The 25795-nt window shown below is 42.6% G+C and overlaps 2 protein-coding genes across 2 annotated transcripts in view; one reads left to right on the forward strand and one right to left on the reverse strand.

Annotated features, from left to right (window-relative positions):
* LOC129707851 (uncharacterized) overlaps positions 1-25795 on the forward strand; it is a 75444-nt gene that overhangs the window by 21757 nt on the left and 27892 nt on the right. The window lies entirely within an intron of this gene.
* Positions 2488-25795, reverse strand: part of chkb (choline kinase beta) — a 31628-nt gene continuing 8320 nt past the window's right edge. Inside the window, exons 2-11 of the mRNA XM_055653247.1 lie at positions 21969-22077; positions 15128-15241; positions 13060-13193; positions 10177-10281; positions 9935-9993; positions 8537-8624; positions 7901-8009; positions 7524-7630; positions 6593-6674; positions 2488-5614 (exon numbers count right to left, since the gene is read on the reverse strand). Of these exons, the coding sequence (XP_055509222.1) occupies positions 5558-5614; positions 6593-6674; positions 7524-7630; positions 7901-8009; positions 8537-8624; positions 9935-9993; positions 10177-10281; positions 13060-13193; positions 15128-15241; positions 21969-22077 (964 nt within the window). The 3' untranslated portion in view covers positions 2488-5557. The remainder of the gene's footprint in view (positions 5615-6592; positions 6675-7523; positions 7631-7900; positions 8010-8536; positions 8625-9934; positions 9994-10176; positions 10282-13059; positions 13194-15127; positions 15242-21968; positions 22078-25795) is intronic.

Raw genomic sequence — 25795 nt, forward strand, 5'->3', positions numbered from 1 at the left:
GTGGGAGATCGTGTCTCACAATTCTAAGTTTTTTGAAGATAGGACAAAAAAGGTTAATGAGGGTAGAGTTGTAGATGTTGTAAAATTGGATTCCAGCAAGGCATTTGACAATGTTCCACATAGTATGCTGCTCTGGAAAGTTAGATTTCATAGGATACAAGGACAGCTGGCAGGCTGGATAGAAAATTGGCTTCATGGAAGGAACCAGATGGTTGAAGGCTCCTTTTCGGACTGGAGGCCTGTGACTAGTGGTTTGCCTTAGTGTTTGGTGCTGAGCCCATTTAGCTTCTATTTCAATAATTTGAATGAGAACATAATCGGCATTAGTAAATGACACTAAAGTGTGTGACAGATGACACTAAAGTGTGTGGAATTGTAGATAGTGAAGATGGCTGTCAAAAATTGCTCCAATATCTAGATCAGTTGGGCAGAGGAATGGTAGATAGAACTTAATACAGAGAAGTGTGAGATGGTGTATTTTGGGAAGTCTAACCAAGGCAGGAACTACACAGTGAATGGCAGGGTTCTGCGGAATGTTGTCATGCAAAGTGATCCAGGAGGGCAGGTATATAGTTCCTTGTAAGGGGCATCTCAGGTAGATAAGGTGGTCAAGAAGGCTTTTGGCACATTGGCTTTCATCAGTCAGACTATTGAGTATAGGAGATAGAAGGCCATGTTACTGTGGTGCAAGACATGGGTGAGGCCACATTTGGAGTATTGTGTTCAGCTTTGGTAATCCTGTTATAAGAACGAACATTGTTAAGCTGGAAAACCTGAGATTTACGAGGATGTCACTAGGACTCGAAGGGAAAATTTGAGCATTTATTCTTTATAGCGCAGGAGGATGACAGGTGATTTCATAGAGGTGAAAAAGATCATGAGTAGAATGGATAGGGTAAAGGCACAGAGTCTTTTAGCCAGGGTAGGGGAATCAAGGACCAGAGGATGTAGGTTTAAAATTTTGTGGGAAAGATTTAATAGGAAACTGGAGGGGCAACTTTTTTTTTTTTACACAAAGGGTGGGAGGCCAATGGAACAAGTTGCTGGAGGTAGTTGAGACAGGTACTACTTTTAAGAAACATCTAGACAGGTACATGGATAGGATAGGTTTGTTTCTACGTTGTATGACTATCACCCAAATCTTCCACACTCCTTCTGACCAGACTTCACTCCAGCTCCTTATTGAAACTTGACCTTGAGGCTAAATTGAACCAGTTCCTTACAAATGGATTACAAACATTTCAGAATCATTGAGAGATAGGACCTTCCACTTTGATGGAAAATGGAGAGGAAGCCGTCCAGAGCAAATGTAGGTGTCAGTGAACATTAGGATTATTCTGGATAGAATTTACTCGTATTTGTACGAGAATGGGCTAATTATGGTGACTTGGTCATTTTGATTCAGAAGTAGCTTCATCATAGAAAACAGAGCTTTGATGCAGATCTGCGACCAATGGCATTCTGCAGGGATCTGCGCTGAGAATTCTTATTTGTGATATATATATATAAATGATGTGTGTAAATGCCGATTGGTTGGAAAGTCAGATTGTGGGTGACACTAAAATTGGTGAAGTTGCAGAGAGGAAAGCTTTCAGTGTACATTGGGATATAGATCAGCTACCGAAATAGGTGGAGAAATGGCAGATGAGCAAGTTTAAGGTGTTGCACTCTGGGAGATCAAATGCCAGGGGAATGTATCTAGTTCATGGAGCCTTTAACCGCATTGATGTAGAAAGGGATCTTGGGATCCAAGTATATAGATCTCTGAAAATGACAACATAAGTAGATAGAGTGGTAAAGGTAGCATATGGCATGCTTTCCTTCAAAGATTGGGGCATTAAGTATAAGAATCAGGAAGTCATGTTGCAACACTATAGGATTTTGTTTAGGCCACATTTGGAGTATGGTGTGCAGTTCTGGTCGACCCATTACACGAAGGATGTGAAGATTTATGTGGGAGTGCAGAAGAGGTTTACGTGGGGTTAGAGGATATTCACTATAAGGAGAAACTGGACATTTGGATTGTTTTCTCTTGAATGTCAGAGGTTGAGGGAAGACCAGATAGAAGTATTTTAAATTATGTGAATCCTAGATGGGGGTAGACATGGTGGAAATGTCAAATACTAGAGGGCATAACTTTAAGATGGGAAGGGCAAAGTTTAAAGGAGATGTGTAGGTCAAGTTTTACTTTACACAGATAACAGTGGTCGCCCAGAACGTGCTGTCAGAAATGACAGTGGAACCACATATAATATTGCCAATTAACAGGCCTGATAGGTACATGAATATACAGCGTCCATTCTTGCTGTTTAGTATTCCCATCACATTCTTGTGAAATACTTCCTTGTGGTTAAGCTGCTCGGGATTCAATTAAATACACCACTTATTTGGAATTATGGCCTATTGGTAAGGACTTTAGTGGATTGATGTTCACCAATTCACAAAGGTTCCAGAATCAACTCAATGATCAAACCAAAGAAGAGCATGTGATGGTAAGTGGTAGATAATTTATTTTCTTGCAAATCATTTTTAAACAAATCAAACAGGTTTCACTCAGACCCGAGCCAACTGTCAGTCCTGTGCATTGTAGAAGTAGGTAAACATGAAGGTAGAATAAAAAAGTGAAGATACCAGACATAACATAACAGATGAAAAATAAAATAGATGTGATATTAGAGTTAGGGGAACAGTAATTACAACTTAACTGTTACTGTGTTCAGTGTATTAAGATTAGTTTCTGAAGGTATAGAAAATGTTAAGATCAAATTAAACTACAAATGTTGTGTACAATTGTTAATTTTCAAAGATTAGCAAGGCTTTCACGCAAAATACTTCTCAGGTTTGTAATCAGCAAAGATGCAACTGGCCAATGCTTTGTTCTCTATAACAGAGATCATTTGAACTTTACCACGCAAGGGTTTGACAGTATAAATGGAGACATTGTTTTCCAATGGGGTGAAATCAAAGGTCAGTTTATTGTCACGTACCAATTAATGTTCAGTGAAATCAGAACCAGTACCACAAATATGATCAAACACAAACCCATCGAACAACATGGGGGACACTTCTTCACTCAACCTGTTTATGCGTAACTCACCCCTACAAATAACTGCAACAGAGAGTAGAGAATTGAGAAAAGTTAAAGAAATTGCAGGATTTGTTGGAATTAGAAGATGGAAGCAGTGGATGTGAAGGAAAAACATTGTACAAATCTCTTGGGCTGAATGGCCAGTGTTCCAGAGAATGTGGAGCAGAGAAAATCTATACTATTGATTGGAATAAACATAATGGTACAATTCCCACTTTAAAATATGTGGTCACAAAATTCTTCCTCGCAGAATTTGCTTCAATTCTGTCAAGTCCATGAAATTGAGATGGGATAAGTTTAGCTCAGATGGTTTACATATGCTGGTTACCTGAATGGAATACCAGCTCAAAGATGAATATGAATCAATAATCCACTAAAGCTTCACTGAAGGTCACAGTTATGACACATACACTGAATGATTGTACACCACACCACTTTATTTAATGTCAATAATGATGTAAAATGAATGGGACGAGACATAGAAAGGATGACCAAATTAGATTAACTGACAGATCTTTGCTTCCCAAGACAGGTGGAATGATTTGCTTGGTGACACCAAATCTTGTTGTTTTCTTCCCTACAAGCTATGATAAAAACTCTGGCAAAACCTTTGTTCAGTTGCCACACCTTGGGAATGACAAAGGCTGGGGCATGGGGGTGGGGGTGGGGGGTTAAGGAGTAGACTGCAAGAGCCAAGCTGATGTTCATCGTAGTTTTAATGTGACGCTTCCCATCTCCCACCCCTACCTCATATCTGGCATCTGGTGGTATGAAAAAAAATCATAGTAACTGACAAAACAGTAAAATGGTTCTGGAACACTTGGGACTTTGGTAGAGCTGGGTGGCAGATTTTTTCATACAATTGGATGTTATTCCAGTTAACTCTCAACTCACTTACAAAAACATTACACAATACAGTGGTATAACAAGTTTTCCAGTGGGCTCAGGTCCCTTTAAGAAGAGTGCATGGACTGAGGCCGGTGTGAACCAGGTGCCAAACGATTGGGGCAGCAAATTATGGTGTTACTATTGCTTCCATTGGTTGAAGGGTGAACAGCCAGAGGAAGAGACTCAATTTGTAAACACAAGTTTCACAAGAGTGAAACTCCCAGCATATTGAACAGGGTCTGGAATGATTGTAGACTTGCACAATGTCTCGTATGCATAATTCCTTAACCTGATATTAAGAGTGAAAGAAGACTGGTATTACTCAATAAACAACTCGTACTTGTTTATTTGAGTTAATGAGCGAGCATTCAGTGCTTAACACGAGTCTGTCTATACACATATACATACGCACACACACACACACACACACACACACGGTTAGTAGCATGAGTGACACCAAAATATGTCCTTAGAATGAGCTAATGCAAAGTTTAATTATCGAGGTGAACAACTGTTCTTCATTTCTAAATCATGATCAGAAGCAGGGACAAAAGAATGGAAGCAGGTCATGCAACCGAGAGAGAAAAATTAGAAATGTAAGTCATTGAACTGACACACAATTCTTTCTCCATCCATTGATATTACCGAGAAATTATAATATTGAGAATTTTTTCTCATCAAGTTTCCACTATTTGTTTATCTTTCCTGAGTAGGAACCTGGGCAGATCTTCCTTGCAACTGTACCAACCTCAGCACAGTATTCTATACCACATATTATGCCACATATCAAACTAGTTTGCATTGTTTAACTGTACTCATTTTATTTTCATCAAATGGTGTGGAAGCATATTCAAACCGACACCCAATTACTTCTGTGGTTATGTGAACTCTTCCATCAAAAACAAAGAGGGTAACAGGTGCACTGGAACACCACCCACAGGTTATGTTTCTAATAAATGGCTAATGTGGAGTCATTTCTTCTTTACCATTATGTTTAAATCTTAGAACACCCTACCTAACAACTTTGAAATACCTTGCAGCATTCAAGATAATCTTTCGTCACCTGTTTGTTAGCACTTAGGGATGACAAGTGCTGGCTTTGCCAGAGACACCATTAACTTAAATCATCAAAGTAAACCACAAGGTCTTAATCAGTCCAATCAGACCATCTTAATCAAAATATCCAGCACAAACGGCTACTTAAAAGCACTGTCGTGACAAGGAAAACCAGCCTTGTAGTTGATGTGTTGGGAGACAGCTGGAGCATGAGGATGGAGATACACAGTACAAGAACTCACACAAGAAACATATTGCTACAAGCTCCTGCACGATCATCTGTGACCCAGGGTTTCACAGGACTGGAGATTAACTTTCTCAACCACAGCCCTTCCAAGAAGTCCATGATCACCATTTTTAGTCTGTGATTCGAGTTCATCGATCTACATTTGTGTGATTTCAAAGTGCAGTCACTGATTAGGTTTAAAATGGTCCTGGACTCATTTGAAGCGAAATGCAATTTTTTAAAATAATTAATAACAGAAACGTGCTAAATTCCAAGCAGTGCTAGCACTCTACAGCAAGTCAACCAAGTATTCTCTTCTGATCAAAGTAGGCTTCCAGTCTATACAGGGCATAATCCTGAAACAAAAGAGACATCACCTTAGTTCTTCAGAGAGCACAAAGCAGAATCATCTCCAATTTATAAAGTGGGAAGCAAGTGAGTGGGTGAGCCAGTCAAGGGAGGATACTGTGGTGGAGGGGAGGGACAGTGCAAGGCAGGAGGGCAGGCAAGGATGGGAAAACAAGGTGCAGGAGCAGGCTAAATTGGTCAATTGTTCATCCTCCACGATTCAGTACTATCATGGCTGACAAACTCTTGGCATCAACATCAATTTTCCCCCATTCCACCTCATCTTCAGTGCAAATGTCGGAATATATTTTAGGTGACATAGACATCGTCTCCACCCTATGAGAGAAGGAAATCTATCTTCTGTCCAAAATGAGTGGCCGTTATTCAAAATATGCTCATGTTACAGATACCCCCACAAGGGAAGATAGCCTCTTTCAACATTTGTCAACTATTTCATGGGGGGATATTCTGAATGAACTTTCTCTGTACCATCTCCACACCCCTTACCTCTCACATAAGGGACCAGGATCCCACCAACCTTCCCAACTGCTTACATATTAACTTTTTCACGTATTCCACTCCCCAAACCATTTACAACGTTTTCACGTTAAGTAATATTTTGTTTTTTCCAAACTTTCATCCAAAATAGATAACCCCATTTTCCCACAGCAGTCATCATCTCCCACTTCATCTCCCACTCACTACATCCTTTGTGAGCTGTGCACTCTTCAACTTGCTAACCCACTTAGTCTCATCAGCAAATGCCCGTCATTTCATCCCGATCAAAAGTGTAGATTATATATAGTTGCACTAGCTACCGATTGCCAATCCAAAAAAGAACCATTTACTCATGTCGGTTAGCCATTTCACATCCCTTGCCAATGTATAACCCCATTCCCGTCCTCTCTTAACTTATGCACAAGAATGGGAAGACAAAAAAGATGAGGTAGTGTGTAATGAGAGGCAGAAAGACACACATAACTCACCATGTAACCGAACTCAATTGTGGAAAGCTTTGCTTGTATAATAGCCCAGAGTGCCCACAGGTAGTGAGAGGCTAGGGCATACCTTAAGAAAGTAATACATAGCATCAGTTAGTTAAAACAGAAAAAAAACCTTCATTGGCCCAACACCACCACTTCCCACAATTTCATTCTAAATCTGGTGTTATTACTGACAAACAACTAATCAATCCTGTCTGAAGAAGGGTCTCGACCCGAAACATTGCCTATTTCCTTCACTCCATAGATGCTGCCTCACTCGCTGAGTTTCTCCAGCAATATTGTCTACAATCCATCCCATAAATCATGCACAGGTCACTGTAAAACAGCACTAGAGGAGTTTTACTACGAGTAATACACAGCTTTTAGTCAGTGTTCTCCAGTCTCCTTAAGCGGGTTGGAGAGGTACTTTGGAGCTGAAAGTGGTTGGGAGGGAGGGGAAGCAGTGAGACTGTAAACGTAAAGGTGAGAGTGTGGCAAGAGGTTGGAGCTGCACTGTAAGTATTCATGGGAAGCAAAAATCACCGAGGCAGATAAGAAATATATTTCAGGAAAGGCCTCACTCTACTTTGTTCAACATGAAATACAAAACAGATGCTATAACTCTTACTACCCAAGATGTGCTTTAGCATTTTCTGTATTAAAAGGTCAGTGCCCTCTGGGGTTTTCAATCTTGCTACCATGGCTCATGACTCCATTTAGCATGAACATCTACCTCATAAGAAGAGTAAGAGGTCTTCAGGTTTCACATGGAGAGTAGATTAAACAGCATCTGCCAAGTCCACCAATCTTTAGATTCTAGCAGTTACTTGTGCAGAAAAGCAGTTTAGCTGCCAGCCTCACCATCCTTATATCCCCACTGTTATAAAACCTCTCACTAACTTAACCCCCTGATTATTCCATACAAGTGCCCAACCTGTTGATCTCAATGATCATCTCTTCTTCAATTTTCAACTGATCATCATGCACCGAGTCCCCTTTATTCCCCGAATATTCAGAAAGGTAATGTCTGATGAAGTGAAGCTGAGGAGAAATAAGAGTTTAAAGTTATTTAAGTGAAGTAGACAAATAACATTTGCTGTTCATGGAAGTTGACCATGAATGCTTTTGAGACATGAAGAATTCCTGATGGCAAGATTCTCAGAATCAAGAAACAGCTTCTGAAAGCGTTTCTTTAGAGGCCTAACATTGACTTTTGTGTGACCAATGCCAGATGTTGTGGTAAGAGGAAGAATTTCCCTTCCTTTTTCACCTTGTGTAGATACCCAAAGACCAGCTTGCTGTTGTCAATACCTGCTGCTGTCGGTTGGGATAATTCTCCATATTAGCTTTGAAGAAAGGCCACTGATCATAAGTGTAGTCATACATCCATTCACAGAAGTGATTTCCAATGTCAAAGCCCCTGCGAACAAAGACAAGGCAGAAGGTACACGTTAAGCAGCAGTCCTCCCTTTCCCCCGCACTCGTCCTCCAACAGGAACCCAGATTCCCATTGGAACCCATAGCCCCATCACTCCTCCCCAACCAGGGAAAGCTAATAGTCAAGCCCCCAAAGAGTGATTGCCATTGAGGGCAGTGGTCAGATCCAACCTAGTTGCATGACCAAAACGATAAATAGCCTGTCCAGAACAAGATTATGTCACCTGCAAATATGGCTTGGCTCTAGCTAATATCGCCAAAACCAGAATGTACTGGTGGTTTCCAGTTCGTACTTATCTGTGGTTTTTGGGGAGGGGGTGGAGGAAATTGGGGAAGGAGGGAGGAGTGTTTCTTGGTCACTTGTCTGAAGTATCCAGCCTGACACCTATCCATATTCTCCAGGGATGCTGCCTGACTCGCTGAGTTACTCCAGCCCTTTGTGTAAATCTTTGGTACCCATGCTCGTGTTGGAGACTTCGGATCTTAGCCTAATAGCTCAGAGGTCATTACCTGTAGTTGTAGCTGCTGTACTCAAAGTCAATCAGCATCAATTTATCTGTGGATGTTGCGTCTTTGTCCGCCAAATAGAGAATATTACCTTGAAAAGGGGAAACAAGGTAAATCAGAAAAAGCATTCAGCAACATTTCAAGAATCTTCTCCATACTGATTTAGAATAGGTACATGGATTTTGAGGGGTTTCATTTTTTTCTCATCAATGTACCATGTCTCTACCCCTTTCCATAGGGACCACTCCCTTAATTCCTTGGTTCACTCATCCCTTCCAACCCAACCCAAACCACCTCTTTCCAGGTATTTTTCCTTGGAACCGCAGGAGGTGCAACCAGGGATCCATCCAGGTTAGTCAGGGTATTGAGTATAGAAGTTGGAACATTATGTTACCTTTGGGTTCAGTTTTGATCACCCTACTACAGGAAGGACGTCATAGCTGGAAAGAGTGAGCAGCAGATTTATGAGAAGGTTACCAGGACTGGGGGCCCGAGCTGAAGGTCGAGCAGGCTAAGACTTTATTCCATGGAGGGCTGGAGACTAAAGGGTGATCTTTTAAAAATATAATACCATGAGGGGAATAAATAGGGTGAATGCACAGAGTCTTTTACCTGGCAGAGGGGAAATCAAGACCAGAGAATATAGATTCAAGGTGAGAGAGGAAAGATTTAATAGGAACCCGAGGATCAGCTTTTTCCACACAGATGGGTATCTGGAACGAACTGCCAGGGGAGGTAGTTGAGACCAGTACTAGTACAATATTTAAAAGACATTTGAACAGGTACATGGATAGGAAAGGTTGAGGGATATAGGCCAAACACAGACAGGTGGGACGAACATCTTGGTTGGTTTGGCTGAAGGGCCTAGTTCTGTGCTGTATAACTATGACAAATGGAAGGAGGAATTGAGAGGGCTATCAAGCAGCCTTAGATCTGTGCTTCGATTCTTTGTCTGGATTCTTCCAAATTCAAACAGCTCAAAATTTCATGTTAGCCTTAGGGTGTGTCCAGAAGCCTCACCACACTTTTAAAAGCAACCCACTTTCAGGACATCCCTTTACCTACAAACATCCTACTCCAAGTTCCTGTCTAATACCATCAAGGTTGGCACTGTCCCAATTCAAAATTTTAACTTCTGGACCTCCCCTGACTTTAACTATTATAAAGCCAACAGAACCATGGTTGTTGGTCCCAAAAGACCTCAGTCATTTGCCTTGCATTACTACAGAACAGTAATGTGTTCAGACACACTACTAAGGGAACAATATAGCTCTGAACAATAATTGACTAGAACTAATTGCAAAACATTTGGTTGATACTGCAGCCTGTCACAGCTCAGCTGCTCATTCTGTCAATTAAAAGCCCACCCCAATAGAATACTTATTTATTCTACACCTTTACCTTCCTGTACATCATTATGACAAAAAACCACAGGTGACCACGTGGCTTCAAGAAGCGACCTGAAAGAGGGGGATAAAAATAAAAAATCACTAAATTAGCATACGACATTGATTTCTGAGAATGATAAAGAACAGGAAAAGATGAAAAAGTATTAACCTCAAGTTTCTGCCAATGACCAACATCCTCCGATTATTGTCTGGTCAAATAATAAAGCAATGATTAAAGTAAAGTTAAATTCTTACTTTAAACTCGCCAACTCTCCTGGCAGGTTGAAAGTCTTCAGTTTATTAAACTTTTTCACATGTGTCTCTCTGACGAATGTCAATCCCATTATCTGCTTGAGATACCTTAACAAGAGGAGAGAGATGGTCTTTAATAAAACTACTTAAATTATGAACACAAGACCACTGGCTCGCCCCCGATTAAGCCTGCATCAGACAATCTTTTGAAGCAAAAGTAAAGATAGACATTTATCCCTTCAAACCGCCGCATTCAAAATGATCATTCGAAAGGCTCAACCTTCATTTCATTACCTTATTTTCTATTCACCATGCAGGACCCGGTGCAAGGACTAGGCTTCTCCCTCCCCCGGCTCCAGGCCGCTCGGCCCGTTCACCCCACAGCCCCCGCCTCAAATACAACTTCATGACCAACATGAGGGGGGGAGGGGGGGGAAAGGAAGAGGAGGAGCCAGAGGGCTGAGGGAGAGCTGAGAAGGGGAGGAGACAGTAAGGGCTGCCAGAAATTGGAGAAGTCAAGGTTATGGAGGGAACGGTCTTTGCGGAAAGCAGGAGATGGGAAGATGTGGCGAGTGGTGGGGTCATGTTGGAGGTGGCGAAAATGATGGAGGATTATTTGTTGTATGTGACGGCTAGTAGGATGGAAGGTGAGGCCTTGTTATGAGTGGGGGGGAGGGGGGGATGGGGAGAGAGAGCAGTGTCACGGGGTATGGAAGAAACCATGGTGAGAGCCTCATTTATAGTAGGGGAGGAGAACCCTCGTTCCCTGAAGAATGAGGACATCTCCGATGCCCTGGTGTGGAACACCTCATGCTGGGGGCATTTGCGGCGTAGACGGAGGAATTGGGAGTAGGGGATGGAGTCCTTACAGGAAGCAGGGTGGGAAGAAGTGTAGTCTAGATAGCCATGGGAGTCAGTGGGTTTAGAGTGGATGAACTCCCGTTCTCAGCTCTCCCTCAGTCCTCTGGCTCCTCCTCTTCCTTTTCTTTCTTCTTCCCCCCCCCCCCCCCCCCCCCCCCCCGCTGAGTTTCTCCTGCACTTTTGTCTACCTTTGATTTACCAGCATCTGCAGTTCCTTCTTAATCATTTTGGTGACTCTTGATTTCACTCCTCTATGGATCCAAGTGACACATTTTCACTTCAATACTCCAGATGCAGTCTCACCTGGGTTCTGCATGATAGCAGCAAGGCATTCTTAGTGTTTGTGCTGATCATGATACCAAGTTAAACTGATCTCATCTGCCTGTGCATGATCCATATCTCTCCATATTCTGCACTTCCATGCGCCTATCCAAAAGCCTCCTAAATGCCACTATCACATCTGCTTCCACTATCACTCCTCATAGTGTGTTTCAGGACCCCACCACTCAAAAAAAAGGCCCTCACGTCTCCATTAAACTTTCCTCCTATCATCTTATACCTATTCCCTCTATTACCACTCTGGGAGAAAAAGGTTCTGACTGTCTTCCCTACCTATGCATCTCAATTTTATATTCCTCTATCAAATCTCCTCTCAATCGTTGTTGTTCCAGAGAAAACAATCCAAGTATATCTAACTTCTTTCGGCAGCCGAAACCCTCTAATCCAGGCAGCATTCTGGTAAACCCTCAACAAAGCCTCCACATCTTTCCTGTAATGGAATGACCAGAGCTGTATGTAATACTGCAAATGCAGTCTAACCAAAGTTCTATAGAGCTACATCATGACTTCCTGACTCTGAGATTCAATGCCCCTAGCAATGAAGGCAAGCATACCAGGTGCCTTCTTAACCACACTATCTTCTTATGCTTCCAACCTCTAAGAGCTATGAACTTGAACTCCAGGATCCCATTGCATATCTATGCTGTTAAGGATCTTACCATTAACTGTATACTCTCTCCTTACATTCAACCTCCCACACTGCAACACATCACACGTGCTCCGGTTAAACTCGATCTGATATTTCCCCATCCATTTCTGCAGTTGGTCTATATCCCGCTGTATCTTCCGACAGCATTCCTCACCACCTGCATCTCCATATCACAAACAGCAATGGTCTCAGCATAGATCCCTGCAGAACTCGATTGGTCAGAGCTAGAGCTAGAATATCTACCATCCATCACAACCCTCATATCAATACACCAGCTCTGAATGTATATGACCAAATCATCATGAATCTTAACTGCTGGATCAGCCTACCCGGAGGGGCCTTATCAAATCCCAACTAAAATCCACTGCCAACAATCTCCTTCATCACTTTCAATCTCCTTCATCACCTCCTCAATAAAACACTCTATCAAGTTAATAACACATGACCTGCCACATACAAGCATCTTTCAATCAATGCTCCAATTTGGGTTCTGTAAAGGATAAGGAATTTACACATTTCCAGGTCTAGATCCGGTCATATAAAATGCACAGCAAACGAGTTCTAATATTTTTCCTTGCATTGCGCTTAACAATTTATCAAATCCATTTGGCTTCACGGCAACAGTAGTCCTGTTGGGGTACTTACATTGGCAGTTCAATCTTTCTGGTTTCAGATCGGCTCAAATTTATTTTGAACAAAAGGTTTGGAGGGTATGTTTATTTGAACAAAAGGTTTGGATGGTGATGGTGGTAAGAGACCAGCTCATACCCATGTTTAGTAGCAACAAGACAAAGCAAGACTATTCAAAGACAACATTTGTAGGAGTATATTTACAAATAGAACCCTGGTCTAATCCACCCAGATTAGTTGGAAAAGGACAATCCAAGGTTTAGAAGCACAACAGAATTGTGAAGAGGTAAATTAGAAAAGAGGCAGCTAAGAGAATGCCCATTTTGTAATTGCTGTTGCATTGGTCACTGTACTCTTTCCCTGTTATTCACTCCACTCAAACTGATGCAGATTCTGGTCAGTCATACCTGTCCATAGTCTCAAACAGCCACTTTGGTTCTTTGTTGAAGGGCATGACCATTCCGTGGAATCGAGACATTTTTACTGCTATCTCTGCTGAAATATCTGGAAGTCCCAACTCTTCAGTCAGCAGTCGACGGCTCTAGTCGGATAGATTGAGGATGCCACATTAAATATATGCAACTTTCCAGCCCATCCTTCATAATAAGTGCACAAGCTCACTAATATAGGCATAACTCAACTACAAGAAGAAACTTGAGAAAGGGGGGGCTAAAAGGTGCAGGAAAATTTTGGTTTCACATGTTGCTAGTTTGACACCAACTACTATCAGCAGTAGCCAAATGAATTTTGAAGTGTGTAGACACATCCTATCTGCTCAAGTTCAAACAATTGCCTCAAAACTCATTGGCCAGCAGTTCATTCTACATCAAGACAATCATCCCAACCATATTGCTAAAGCAACAGGGGAGTTTTTCAAAGCTAAAAAATTGTCAATTTTTGAGTGGCCGTCAATCACCAGATCTGAACCCAATTGAGCATGCTTTTTATATGCTGAAGAGAATACTGAGGGGACTATCCCCCAAAACAAGCCTAAGCTAAAGATGGCTGCAATACTGGCCTGGCAGAGCATCACCAGTGAAGACACCCAGCAACTTGTGATGTCCATGCATCGCAGACTTCAAGCAGTCATTGCATGCAAAGGATATGCAATAAAATACTAAACATCGCTACTTTCATTTACATGACACCTGTGTCCCAAACATTATGGTGCCCTGCAATGGGGGAGGGGGACTATGTATAAACACCGCTGTAATTTATACGTGGTGAAACCAAAATGGATAAAAATGGCCTTTGTTAAAATCTGACAATGTGCACTTTAACCACGTGATTTTTTTCTAGTACAAATCTTAAATTGTGGAGTTCAGAGGCAAATAAATAAATGATGAGTCTTTGTCCCAAATATTATGGAGGGCACTGTAACTGAAACAGGTGAAGGATCAGGAATTATTCAGTACCATCCCATCTAAAATATCTATAATAGAATTAAGGTCTGCTGCTCAGCCTTTTGGGCATTATGCTATATTCAGCACACTCCTAAATGCTATAGAATACTGCGTAACCCAGTTGTACAAGGACATCACTAAAGTGACAATCTTATAGCAACGACACTTTAAAACAGCAGCTATATACTATATACTCCAAGCATTCACTCAAAAAGCACCCAGAACGCAGATGAGCAAATTTAAGGTGGTTTTGATCTGGTACATGTCAGACAGTATCTCTGGAGAATGTGCAACAGTGACGTTTTAGGTCTGAAGAAGGGTCTCGACCCAAAACGTCACCTATCCATGTTCTCCAGCAATGCTGTCTGACCGGCTGAGTTACTCCAGCATGTCGTGCCCTTTTAAGGATATAGGTTCTGTCTGCATAAAGAATCTGAAGAACTTCCAATCAATGGAGTAAGAACACTAAAATTAAGTGGTTTTGCTTCCATTCATAGTGTGGTAAACATTTACATTAAATTGGGAAGAATATGAACAAATATGTCTTTTTGCAAGAATGCACAATGAGATGATACTGGAATGGCACTTGTCCACATGCTAAAGAATATTTTAGACATTGCTTCACTATTGCTTAAATATACCATGGAGTTCTTTATCACATCTGGTCTATAAATGCTGCACAGATCTAATCTCCTACCAGCTGCACAACATAGAGGTTAGCAAAGGAAACAAACCAGGTCCACCCATACTGAAGCATGGTCTGGACTTACAGTAACAAGATCTTAAAATAATTGTGTGAAGGAGATGAGCAATAAGAGGACATGCTACAAAGAGAATGCACAAGTTCATTTCATTGTTCGCCACTTACTATGCCAGCAGGTTCAATACCACCTCCAACTGCCAATTCTAGTCAACAAGCCCAATGCAGTAAACCATTTGCAACCAGTTCAGCAAGGCCTCTGATGAGTAGGGTATCCCCATAGAGGATGAATGACTGTACATGGATGCTGCAAATGGTGCAGGAACAATTTTCAATTTTTAAAAGTAACACAGGAGAGAAATAACTTCATACTGGAATGTATTGCTCCAAACGTCCCCGCGGAAACACTCCATATAATCTTGGTCCCAAGGCACGTTCTGCCAATACAGCAAACATCACGCTCTCCAGTACCAGAGAATCCACACCCTGTGAGGGACAACAAAAATGCCTACCGTCAAAACAGCAAAATTCACATCCATTAGGATGACCACTACTTTCTGGAAATGGCTTTTGAAAACAGACAGTTTACATTAGATAATAGATTAGCAACTTAAACAGCATCAGGTTAGAAATTATGCAGCATAGAAATAGGTCCCTTTGGATGTACATGCCATCAAGTGCTTACCTATACATTAATCCCATTTACTCGGTCTAAGGTTTATGCACTGATTCTAGTGCTCGCCTAGAAACAAATATGGATATACCTGCCTCCACAACCTTCTCAGATAATAAATTCCAGATTGCTTTCAAGTTTGTGTCATCAGGTATTAGATACCCGATGTTGGTTGAAATTTCTAATATTTTCCAACTTGGGACCTTCGTAATTTTGTATACCTCCCTCAAGCACGCGCCTCCCCCTCCCCTCCCCAACCCCTTAAGCTTCTTCTCCTCCATAGAAAACAAACCCAGTATTTCCAGTTTCTCCTTGCTCCTACATTGTAGTGTCTAAAACTGTGCCTTATTCCAGATGTGGCCTAATTCATGGGAACCTAATTTAATCCAGTCATGTATCCATATGACATCTTCAACCATATTATGAATCCAGGCTGCCACCTTCAGGAATCAGATTTAGTTTAGAGCAGTGGTTCCCAACCTTTTTTTGGCCATGCCCCACCTAATCACCTCTAAAATCCTGATGCCCCCCCTTGCTTTCCCTTGAGAGAAAACGGAGGAAATAGATATTATAAGGGTAACTTAGCAAAAGCTCTTTGAATCGCATTTCTAAATCCAATTCAATAAATAAGGTTCTCCCATGACCTCGCGCGCTTCGTGCGACGTGCATGAAGAGCAATGGCGCGGTGATTATGTAATAACTACACAATAAAGACCTTTTTTACCCCAAAAAAATTATTTACTCAAAATAACATCTGAAACATAAACTACATATGTTTACCTGATGGAAAATCCAAAAAAATAAAAATCGAAAATTTGGACCCAGACCTCCTCAGTCGCGCCCTTTAAAAATCAAATTGCCCCACGTTGGGAACCACTGGTTTAGAGATACAGCTTGGAAATAGGCCCTTCAGCTCACCGAGTCCACATCGACCAGAGATCACCCTAGTTCTATCCTAAACTAGGGTGATCTCTGACTAGTTCTATCCTAAACATTTACAGAAGCCAATTAACCTACAAACCTGCACGTCTCTGGAATGAGAGAAGTAACCAGAGCACCTGGAGAAAACCCACATGGTCACAGGGAGAACAAACACCGTACAGAGAGCACCCAAAGTCAGGATTGAACCCAAGTCTGTGACACAGAAAGGCAACAACTTTCTGCACCACCATGCTGCCCTTATACACCAAGGTCCCTCTGTTCCTCAGAACTGTCCATCAGTCAAGATGTTTGCCCGACCCTTTAGTCCTCCCAAACGACACCACACTGCAAGATTAAATTCCATCTGCCATTACTCATCCTTTGACTTAAACCAGCATCTGCAGTTCTTTCCTACACATTACCAGCTGATCAATATCATCCTAAAGCCCACAATTACAACCCTCACCAACACCTGTGTCATGTCAAATCAATTTTCACGATTCTACTTTCATAATAATGGAAATGATATAGACAATAAATAAAGGTCCCAATACTAGGGCCTGTGGTACATTACTTCCCACAGGCTTCCATTTCACCCTCTATCATCAAGCTGGCTTTGGATCCAATTTGCCAACTTCCCCTGAATCCCATGTGCTGCAAACATTGGATGAGTTTCCTACATGGACCTTTGTCAAACATCTAACTGAAGTATATAAACTGCACTGCTCTCATCAATACATTGTTGCCTCTTCAAACAAAAGAAAACAAGTGGTTAAACGGGATGTCGCACTAAAATGACACTGCATTCCTGCCTTTCCAAATACAGTCATTACAATGTTTTTCAGTAATTCATTCAGACTCAATAAATAGTCCATGAATTATTTGGTTTATCCCCATTCCTTTGCTTGAATAAGGGCACCACATCAACTTTCTTCTAATCATGTTATTTCACCCATGGGCAGCAAAATTAAACACATCAGGGTCCCAGCCATCTCCTCCCTTTCATAGTAACTTTGCCCATTTTAAGCTTGCAAAAGGCATGCAAATACAGGTGCACAACCTTTTATCCGAAAGCCTTGGGACCAGACACTTGTCGGATTTCGGACTTCAGAATGGAAGATTTTTAGCGTAGATTAGGTAGGTAGCGCGGGCGGCTTGAAAAGTCTGGAGCTGCTGCCTCCTCCCGGGTGACCGGGAGACTCATTGCATAAATGTTAGTCAGTTAGTTTGGAGGGATTTTATGTGGTGGTGGTGGAGTCGGGGTGAAGGGGGAAACTTTAATTCTTAGTCCCCTACCTGGTCGGCGACTCCCAACCTCGCGGAGCTGGGGGCTCCGTCCGGCCACGGGCGGCGCTGGTTGGAGCTCCAACCCCGGCAACTCTACCCCTGGCTGCACGGCTCCAAATCCAGCGACGCTCCGCGATGTTGTGTGTCGGCGGCCACAGCGCTCCGGAGCTTGCCGCACGGCGACCCGGTAAGGCATTGCCCGCTCCCCGCTGGTTTCCCAGCGCTGCGACGCTGCCGACTCCCGACATTTGCGGAGCTGGGGCGTCCGGCCGCGGGCCGCGCTGGATTTGGAGCGCCTCGCAGCCAGGGGTAGAGTTGCCGGGGTCGGAACTACAACTGGCGCCGCCCGCAGCCCCAACGGCCACAGCGCTGCGGAGCTTACTGCACGGCGACACGGTAAGGCATTGACCGCTCCCCGCCTCTCCGACCAGGTAGGGGACTAAGAATTAAAGTTTACCCCTTCACCCCCCTTCACATAAAAGCCCTCCAAACTAACTGACTAACATTTAAGCAATGATTTACAGATGTTTAAGCGTCTCCCGGTCTCCAGGGAGGAGGCAGCCGCTACAGTAGTACAGACCTGGGTTGACCGTGGGTCGTTTTGGGTCAAGTTTGGCGCCAAACGCGAGCTTTGGTGCGCAGACGACATCTGGAAAAAATGGCCGGTTTTCGGAGCTTTTCGGTTTCTGGAACACCGGATAAAAGGTTGTGCACCTGTAGCATCTTCAAGCATAAAATGCTCCAGAATTCCAATATTATCCTCCCAAAATCTCTCCAAATAGAATATCATTCTCTTTAGGGAATAGAAATAAATATTATTTTAAAACTACACTTTCATCATCTGTGAGCAGATATTTCATTTTTGGATCCAAATGGCACTTACTTGTTACCCCAAACCCTTCATACATCTCAAATGCTTTTGGATTTTCCTTTTTGATTTGCACCAGTGGTACTTTGGTAACTCACATTTCACTGCACCAATTGGTGCATGTGACAATAAATGTCCTTTGCCTCTTGTCTATAGATTTCTTCATTTGAACAATATGTAGCTCAAGATGGGCAATAAAAGTGTATTACTTCACCATCCTAGTGTACATTCCCAGGACATGTATAACATCTCTAATGGGCACTACTCTTGCCAAGATCCCTAATTAGATACAAAGTAAAACTCTCCAGACATCTAACATGGCCAGGATGTCATAGGTTAGACACAAATCTAAATATATTCCCTTTCTGCACATTTTGCTTAATGTATGTGGCTACATGAATGGCCACATTTAAAAATGGGAAATGTACATCAGAAAATGACCCAAGTTTAATTTGGAAACTAGAGATATCATTAGCTAATAAACAAAACTCCAATCATAGTCTTATCACAGTAGTGAGCAATTAATGCAGGATGCCTGCATTGTTAAAGCAGGATCAGTTAGCTGCAGGACCATTAGAACATGCATCAAGAGGAGCCATTATTTTTAGTTGGGGACTGGGTACCATGGGATATGGCTTGAAAGTAAAATGAGGGAAGTAGGACCAGGTGTGTATTGGGTCTCTCGTGTGATAAACATGTGATATCCACAGGCTTTTCACACTAGAGAAGCAAGAAAGAGATGGGAGTTTTAGGCCAGGAATATAGGCAGAGCAAAGAATTGTCCTTCTTAGAACTAAAAATAGAATAAAATATACATGACTAAAAGGTATTAAGTGGGTCCATTGTTTGGTGCTATTCACAAGAGTGTCTTCACATGACTTGAAATCACAAGCACACAACATTATGTTGCAATTCCCAAACTCTAATATTGCTTAATGAGAAACCAAGCAGTAAAATGAAAGCTGATAACTCATTTTGTCATTTTTCATTCCACATTTTGTCACGTTACAACCACAAACGTAAATGTATTTTAATGGGATTTTATGTGATAGACCAACACAAAGTGGTGCATAATTGTGAAGTGGAAGGAAAATGATACATGGTTTTCAAATCTTTTTACAAATAAAAAACTGAAAAGTGTGGCGTGCAAAAGTATTCAGCCCCCCTGAGTCAATACTTTGTAGAACCACCTTTCACTGCAATTACAGCTGCAAGTCTTTTGGGGTAAGTCTCTATCAGCTTTGCACATCTAGAGACCGAAATTTTTGCCCATTCTTCTTTGCAAAATAGCTCAAGCTCAGTCAGATTGGATGGAGAGCGTCTGTGAACAACAATTTTCAAGTCTTGCCAGAGATTCTCAATTGGATTTAGGTCTGGACTTTGACTGGGCCATTCTAACACATGAATATGCTTTGATCTAAACCATTCCATTGTAGCTCTGGCTGTATGTTTAGAGTGGTTGTCCTGCTGGAAGGTGAACCTCCGCCCCAGTCTCAAGTCTTTTGCAGACTCTAAAAGGTTTTCTTCCAAGATTGCCCTGTATTTGGCTCCATCCATCTTCCCATCAACTCTGACCAGCTTCCCTGTCCCTGCTGAAGAAAAGCATCTCCACAGCATGATTTCACAGTGGGGATGGTGTGTTCAGGGTGATGTGCAGTGTTAGTTTTCTGCCACACATAGCGTTTTGCATTTAGGCCAAAAACTTCAATTTTGGTCTCATCTGACCAGAGCACCTTCCTCCACATGTTTGCTGTGTCCGCCACATGGCTTATGGCAAACTGCAAACGGGACTTCTTATGGCTTTTTTTCAACAATGGCTTTCTTCTTGCCACTCTTCCATAAAGGCCCGATTTGTGGTGTGCACGACTAATAGTTGTCCTGTGGACAGATTTCCCACCTGAGCTGTGGATCTCTGCAGCTCCTCCAGAGTTACCATGGTCCTCTTGGCTGCTTCTCTGATCAATGCTCTCCTTGCCCGGCGTGTCAGTTTAGGTGGACGGCCATGTCTTGGTAGGTTTGCAGTTGTGCCATACTCTTTCCATTTCCGGATGATGGATTGAACAGTGCTCCGTGAGATGTTCAAAGCTTGGGATATTTTTTATAACCTAACCCTGCTTTAAACTTCGCCACAATTTTATCCCTGACCTGTCTGGTGTGTTCCTTGGGCTTCATGATGCTGTTTGTTCACTAATGTTCTCTAACAAACCTCTGAGGCCTTCACAGAACAGCTGTATTTATACTGAGATTAGATTACACACAAGTGGACTCTATTTACTAATTAGGTGACTTCTGAAGGCAATTGGTTGCACTGGATTTTATTTAGGGGTATCAGAATAAAGGGGGCTGAATACTTTTGCACGCCACACTTTTCAGTTTTTTATTTGTAAAAAAATTTGAAAACCATGTATCATTTTCCTACCACATCACAATTATGCGCCACTTTGTGTTGGTCTATCACATAAAATCCCAATAAAATACATTTACGTTTGTGGTTGTAACATGACAAAATGTGGAAAGGTTCAAGGGGTATGAATACTTTTGCAAGCCACTGTATGTCATAGCAACATGGAAACAGAAACATGGTTTTCGATTTAACAGCACAAATCCCAACTTAAGAAGTTACCTCCTTTTTTGGTGTAACATCTTGAAACAGGCATCTTCTGGATGTAGCATCAAAAGGTCACATACTTGATAGATCAAATGACCTCATTTTGTGCAATCTCCAATTCCTAGATGAACAAAGCTGTGCTGTAGTGTGCAATTCATGTGGAAAGATATGCCTTCATCCAAATTCAGTACTCTCCTTGTTCCTAACCAGGGAGAATTTTATTTCAGCTAGGTACTATCAATTAAAATCCTGCCGCAAGTACATAGACTGTGGGCACTTCACAATCCAGATACAAACTGGGACAGCAATAAGAAAACAAATGTGTAGGAAGGAACTGCAGATGCTGGTTTAAACCGAAGATAGACACAAAATGCAGGAGGGACAGGCAGCTTCTCTGGAGAGAAGGAATGGGTTGCGTTTCGGATCGAGGCGTTTTCTGAAGAAGGGTCTCGACCTGAAATGTCACCAATTCCTTCTCTCCATAGATGTTGCCTGTCCCGCTGAGCTACTCCAGCTTTTTGTGTCTATCTGATGATAAACAAATGTTCACTTCTGTGGTGTGAACATGCTTAACATACGTCAAATCCCTGAGTCTTATCCCAGTTAAAAGAAAGTCTTCTGCCCTCTAGTGAGTGAAAAATAATTTTCAGTATTCAGCTATGCAGTTCGAGTGAACATTTTGCAGACACTTGACAAGTCGATTAAAGTTCTACAAGTGTAAGCACGTTAAAAAGTGCAGAAAGTTGGCAGAGCAAAAATGAACATAAAAGAATCGATAATTCTTTAAAGGGGTCCCAATTTGATATGGGAAACAATTTTCAAATAGTCCAAGAGTTTAAATGGTTTTGCCACTTACCTGCAGGATGGCGCCATAAACCCGCAGCAGTACCTGGTGAGGTTCATCGCCCACACTCAGCACATGATCTGGCAGTGTGCAGAGATACAAGAGGTTACTGAGGCCTCCACTAGAAACAAATGGGTGCAGACAAGAAAACTATTAACTATTTGCCAACTAAATTCAGGATTTTGTTCCAGTGTAGCGTTTGTTCATAATAGGAAAGGTGGACAAGTGTCAACATTGCAAGGGTTAATAATTTCGATGTTCTAAAAATAATCTGAAACCAAGGGTCCAGATTATGCCATGGCCTTGAATAATAAGTAGCGCATGACAAGAGATACCCAGCTGAGATTCATCTCTAATAGCAGTCATAACCACAATTTGAAGAGATAGTCCACAGCCAAATCCAGCCATCCAGCTGCAATATGGACAATAGTTCTAGGCCAGGTTAATTTTCCCTGGTATGAATTGTACTATTATTCGAGCTTCTTCATAAACTACCCAAAATTATGGCTGGGTAAAGTATGCACCAAGGATGCACACTTCCAACTGCCATGCAGAGATGAAGGCCATAGTAAATTGAATTGACATCAATGTCAAGCATGTAAAAAGGAACAAGCCTCTGGTAGAGCAATTGTCAAGGAGGGAGTAAGCAACACCAACTCCAATAGAACCATCCTGATGAAATGCTTAGAACATGGTCCCATCTACACCCTTTATATCCGAGACAGAACTCGATCTCCAAACCAAACTTTGCAGCTATTAAAGTATGTCGCAAATATATCCACATCAAAGCATGTTCCCATGACCAATATGCTCACCTTTATCAACCTGGCCTATTAACAAAGGCACCAGCAGAAATTTTGCGGCAAGCAAAACAATGTTGAAGATCTCGAGGGTTATCTTAAACAATACCTCTTTACACAAATGCCACTATCCATAGGATCTGAATCACCCTAATGTGTAGTTGAGTATTTTGCACCAAAGATTCTCTCCTAGAAACACCAGAATTGATTTGATAAGAGTGACCAGGAAATCAGGGTTCTCTTGATACTAGAAGGGGACCACCATCCTTGCAGGGAGGTTTGCTCGTACTTGTTACGAGTGATGAAACCAGTGGGATGAAATCAAAACAGTGCAACATGACTCATTTGTAGAAAATGGAACAGGCAAGTGCAGCAAGGACAGTAAGCAGAGACAGGAAGGGAACATTGAGAGAGCCGGTAGGTTGAGCTTTATTTACATTATTGCAAGGAGCATTAGAGTTAATGTAAGGAGCATTTCAAGAGAGAATGGGGGTCGACAAGGATCCTTTTAATTTCACGAGGCACGAGGCGGGGTATAAAAGCCGGATCCAGGCCAAAATGTGCGGTCTGAACCCAAACGCCCTCAGAGTCCTCAGCAGATACTCAAGATCCACCCTGTAGAAAGCTTTCTCCTGGTCGAGGGAGAGAAAGGCAGTTGGTACATTAGTCTCCTGAGCCAGGTAGACCAGGCTCCGGCTCAGATGGATATTGTCCTGGATGGACCGGCCCGAGAGTGTGTAAGTGGTCAGCGTGGATCACTTGGACCAGCACCGGACCTAGACGGTTGGCCATTGCCTTTGCAAAGACCTTGTAGTCGGTACAAGTGAAGAAGGCAGTGAAGAAAGCTAATGGAATGTTGGCCTTCATAACAAGAGGATTTCAATATAGGAGTAAAGAGGTTCTTCTGCAGTTGTATAGGGCTCAGGTGAGACCACATCTGGAGTATTGTGTACAGTTTTGGTCTCCTAATTTGAGGAAAGACATCCTTGTGATTGAGGCAGTGCAGCGTAGGTTCACGAGATTGATCCCTGGGATGGCAGGACTGTCATATGAGGAAAGATTGAAAAGATTAGGCATGTATTCACTGGAGTTTAGAAGGATGAGGGGATATCTTATATAAAATTATAAAAGGACTGGACAAGCTAGATGCAGGAAAAATGTTCCCAATGTTGGGCGAGTCTAAAACCATGGGCCACAGTCTTAGAATAAAGGGGAGGTCATTTAAGACTGAGGCTAGAAAAAACGTTTTCACCCAGAAGGTTGTGAATTTATGGAATTCCCTGCCACAGAGGGCAGTGGAGGCCAAGTCACTGGATGGATTTAAGAGAGATTTAGATAGAGCTCCAAGGGCTAGTGGAGTATTGATAGGGGACGATCAGCCATGATCACAATGAATGGCGGTGCTGGCTCGAAGGGCCGAATGGCCTCCTCGTGCACCTATTTTCTATGTTTCTATGTACAGAGGAGGGAGACCGGGACAGGGAGACCGGACCGGGAGGGAGACCAGTTCTATAGAAGGCGGAGATCATCCTTCTTGGGCAGAAAGACCATGACAGCCCTTCACCAAGACAGGGGTGGAGAAGTCTCCCCGGTCGTCAGGCTCTCCTTCAGGACCATGGTGTAGTCCTTCCCCAGGATCCCCCAGAATGTGCGGGGAACTCTGCTGTCAGGCCATCCAGGCCAGATTTCAAATTCAGAAACAGGAATTAAGTGGGTTTGTGGTGTCACACAACAAAACTAAGGGTTTCTCTGAGGAGTGGAGACAAGATAACAGCTCTAAGGATTCTGCTGCCTCTCCTATATTACCAGAGGATTTGTTTTACCTTGATATATAACATTATGAGAGGCATAGACAGGGTAGACATTCAGAGCCTTTTCATCCAGGGTGGAAATGTCCAACACTAGGGGATATAGCTATAAGGAGAAAATGGAAAGTTTATTGGAGAGTAGACCAACTGGCACCCATTGGGTCCCCGTCACATGGGAGGAGGCCTGGTCCCTCAACGCAACCCGTTCCCCAGTAACCCATAGCCCCCACGAGAGGCGTGGTTCCCCAATTCAACCCGTTGCCAAACGTAAAATTACAGCATTCCCTGCCTTCCCCCAGCACTGGACTTAAAAAAAAAATTGCAATCGCACTTCCCCAATTGCAATACTAATTCACCCTCCTGTCCTGCCAGGAGCTGGAGTAAGTGTTGTGTGATGGCAACATTGTTGCAAATGTCAGGTGGAGGACTGTGATATCCCATTCAGGTGAACAGTTGGTGGAAGCACAGTGTTCCTGTATTGCAACATGGTATCAAGGTTTGGTGGGAGGTGGCAGGAAGGATTTTAATAGTAAAAATCTTGTTAAAGTTGGCTTTTTTAAATCCTTGAAATATTAATAATGTGAAAAATAACATCAATAAGTAAATTGTATTTATATAACACGTTTAAATCAACTTGTGTTGAAACCAAAGTGCTTTACATAAAAGAAATAATAAAGTTTCCGTACATCCATAGAAAAATTAAAAATCAGAAAAATGACATAACACATTATAGAATTCAACAAGAACGTCCCCCCACAACAGAATCAAAATTTTCCACTGTGGGGAAACGCAACAAAAAGTTGTCCTCTTCCTCTGTGAAACACCCGAGGTCGAGGCCTATTTGTGGCCTCCGCACCCAGTCCGATGTTTTCAGGCCCGCTTTGCCGGAAAGCTGGAACTCCGGCATCGGGTAAACACTCCTCAGCGGCTTCGAAAATGCCTGGAGCGGCCGCTCCCTCCCCAGAGACTGCGGTACATGGAGCTCTGACTCTGGCGATCTTGGATCCCAGGCTCCGCGGTGTTTTAAATTCAGCTCCACCCGCAGCCACAGCTCCTCGATGTTGGTGTCGGCGGTCACCGTACTCCGGAGCTTACCGCACGGCGACCCAGTAAGGCATCGCCTGCTCCGTGTTGGTATCCCAGCGCTGTCCTGATTTCGATGGTAGGCCGCGAGGAAGGGGCGAAGAAACAGCTCGGAGGGAAGCTGCCTCTACGACCAGGTAGGGGACTA

This window comes from Leucoraja erinacea, chromosome 22 (assembly GCF_028641065.1).
Source record: "Leucoraja erinacea ecotype New England chromosome 22, Leri_hhj_1, whole genome shotgun sequence".
NCBI classification, from domain to species: domain Eukaryota; kingdom Metazoa; phylum Chordata; class Chondrichthyes; order Rajiformes; family Rajidae; genus Leucoraja; species Leucoraja erinaceus.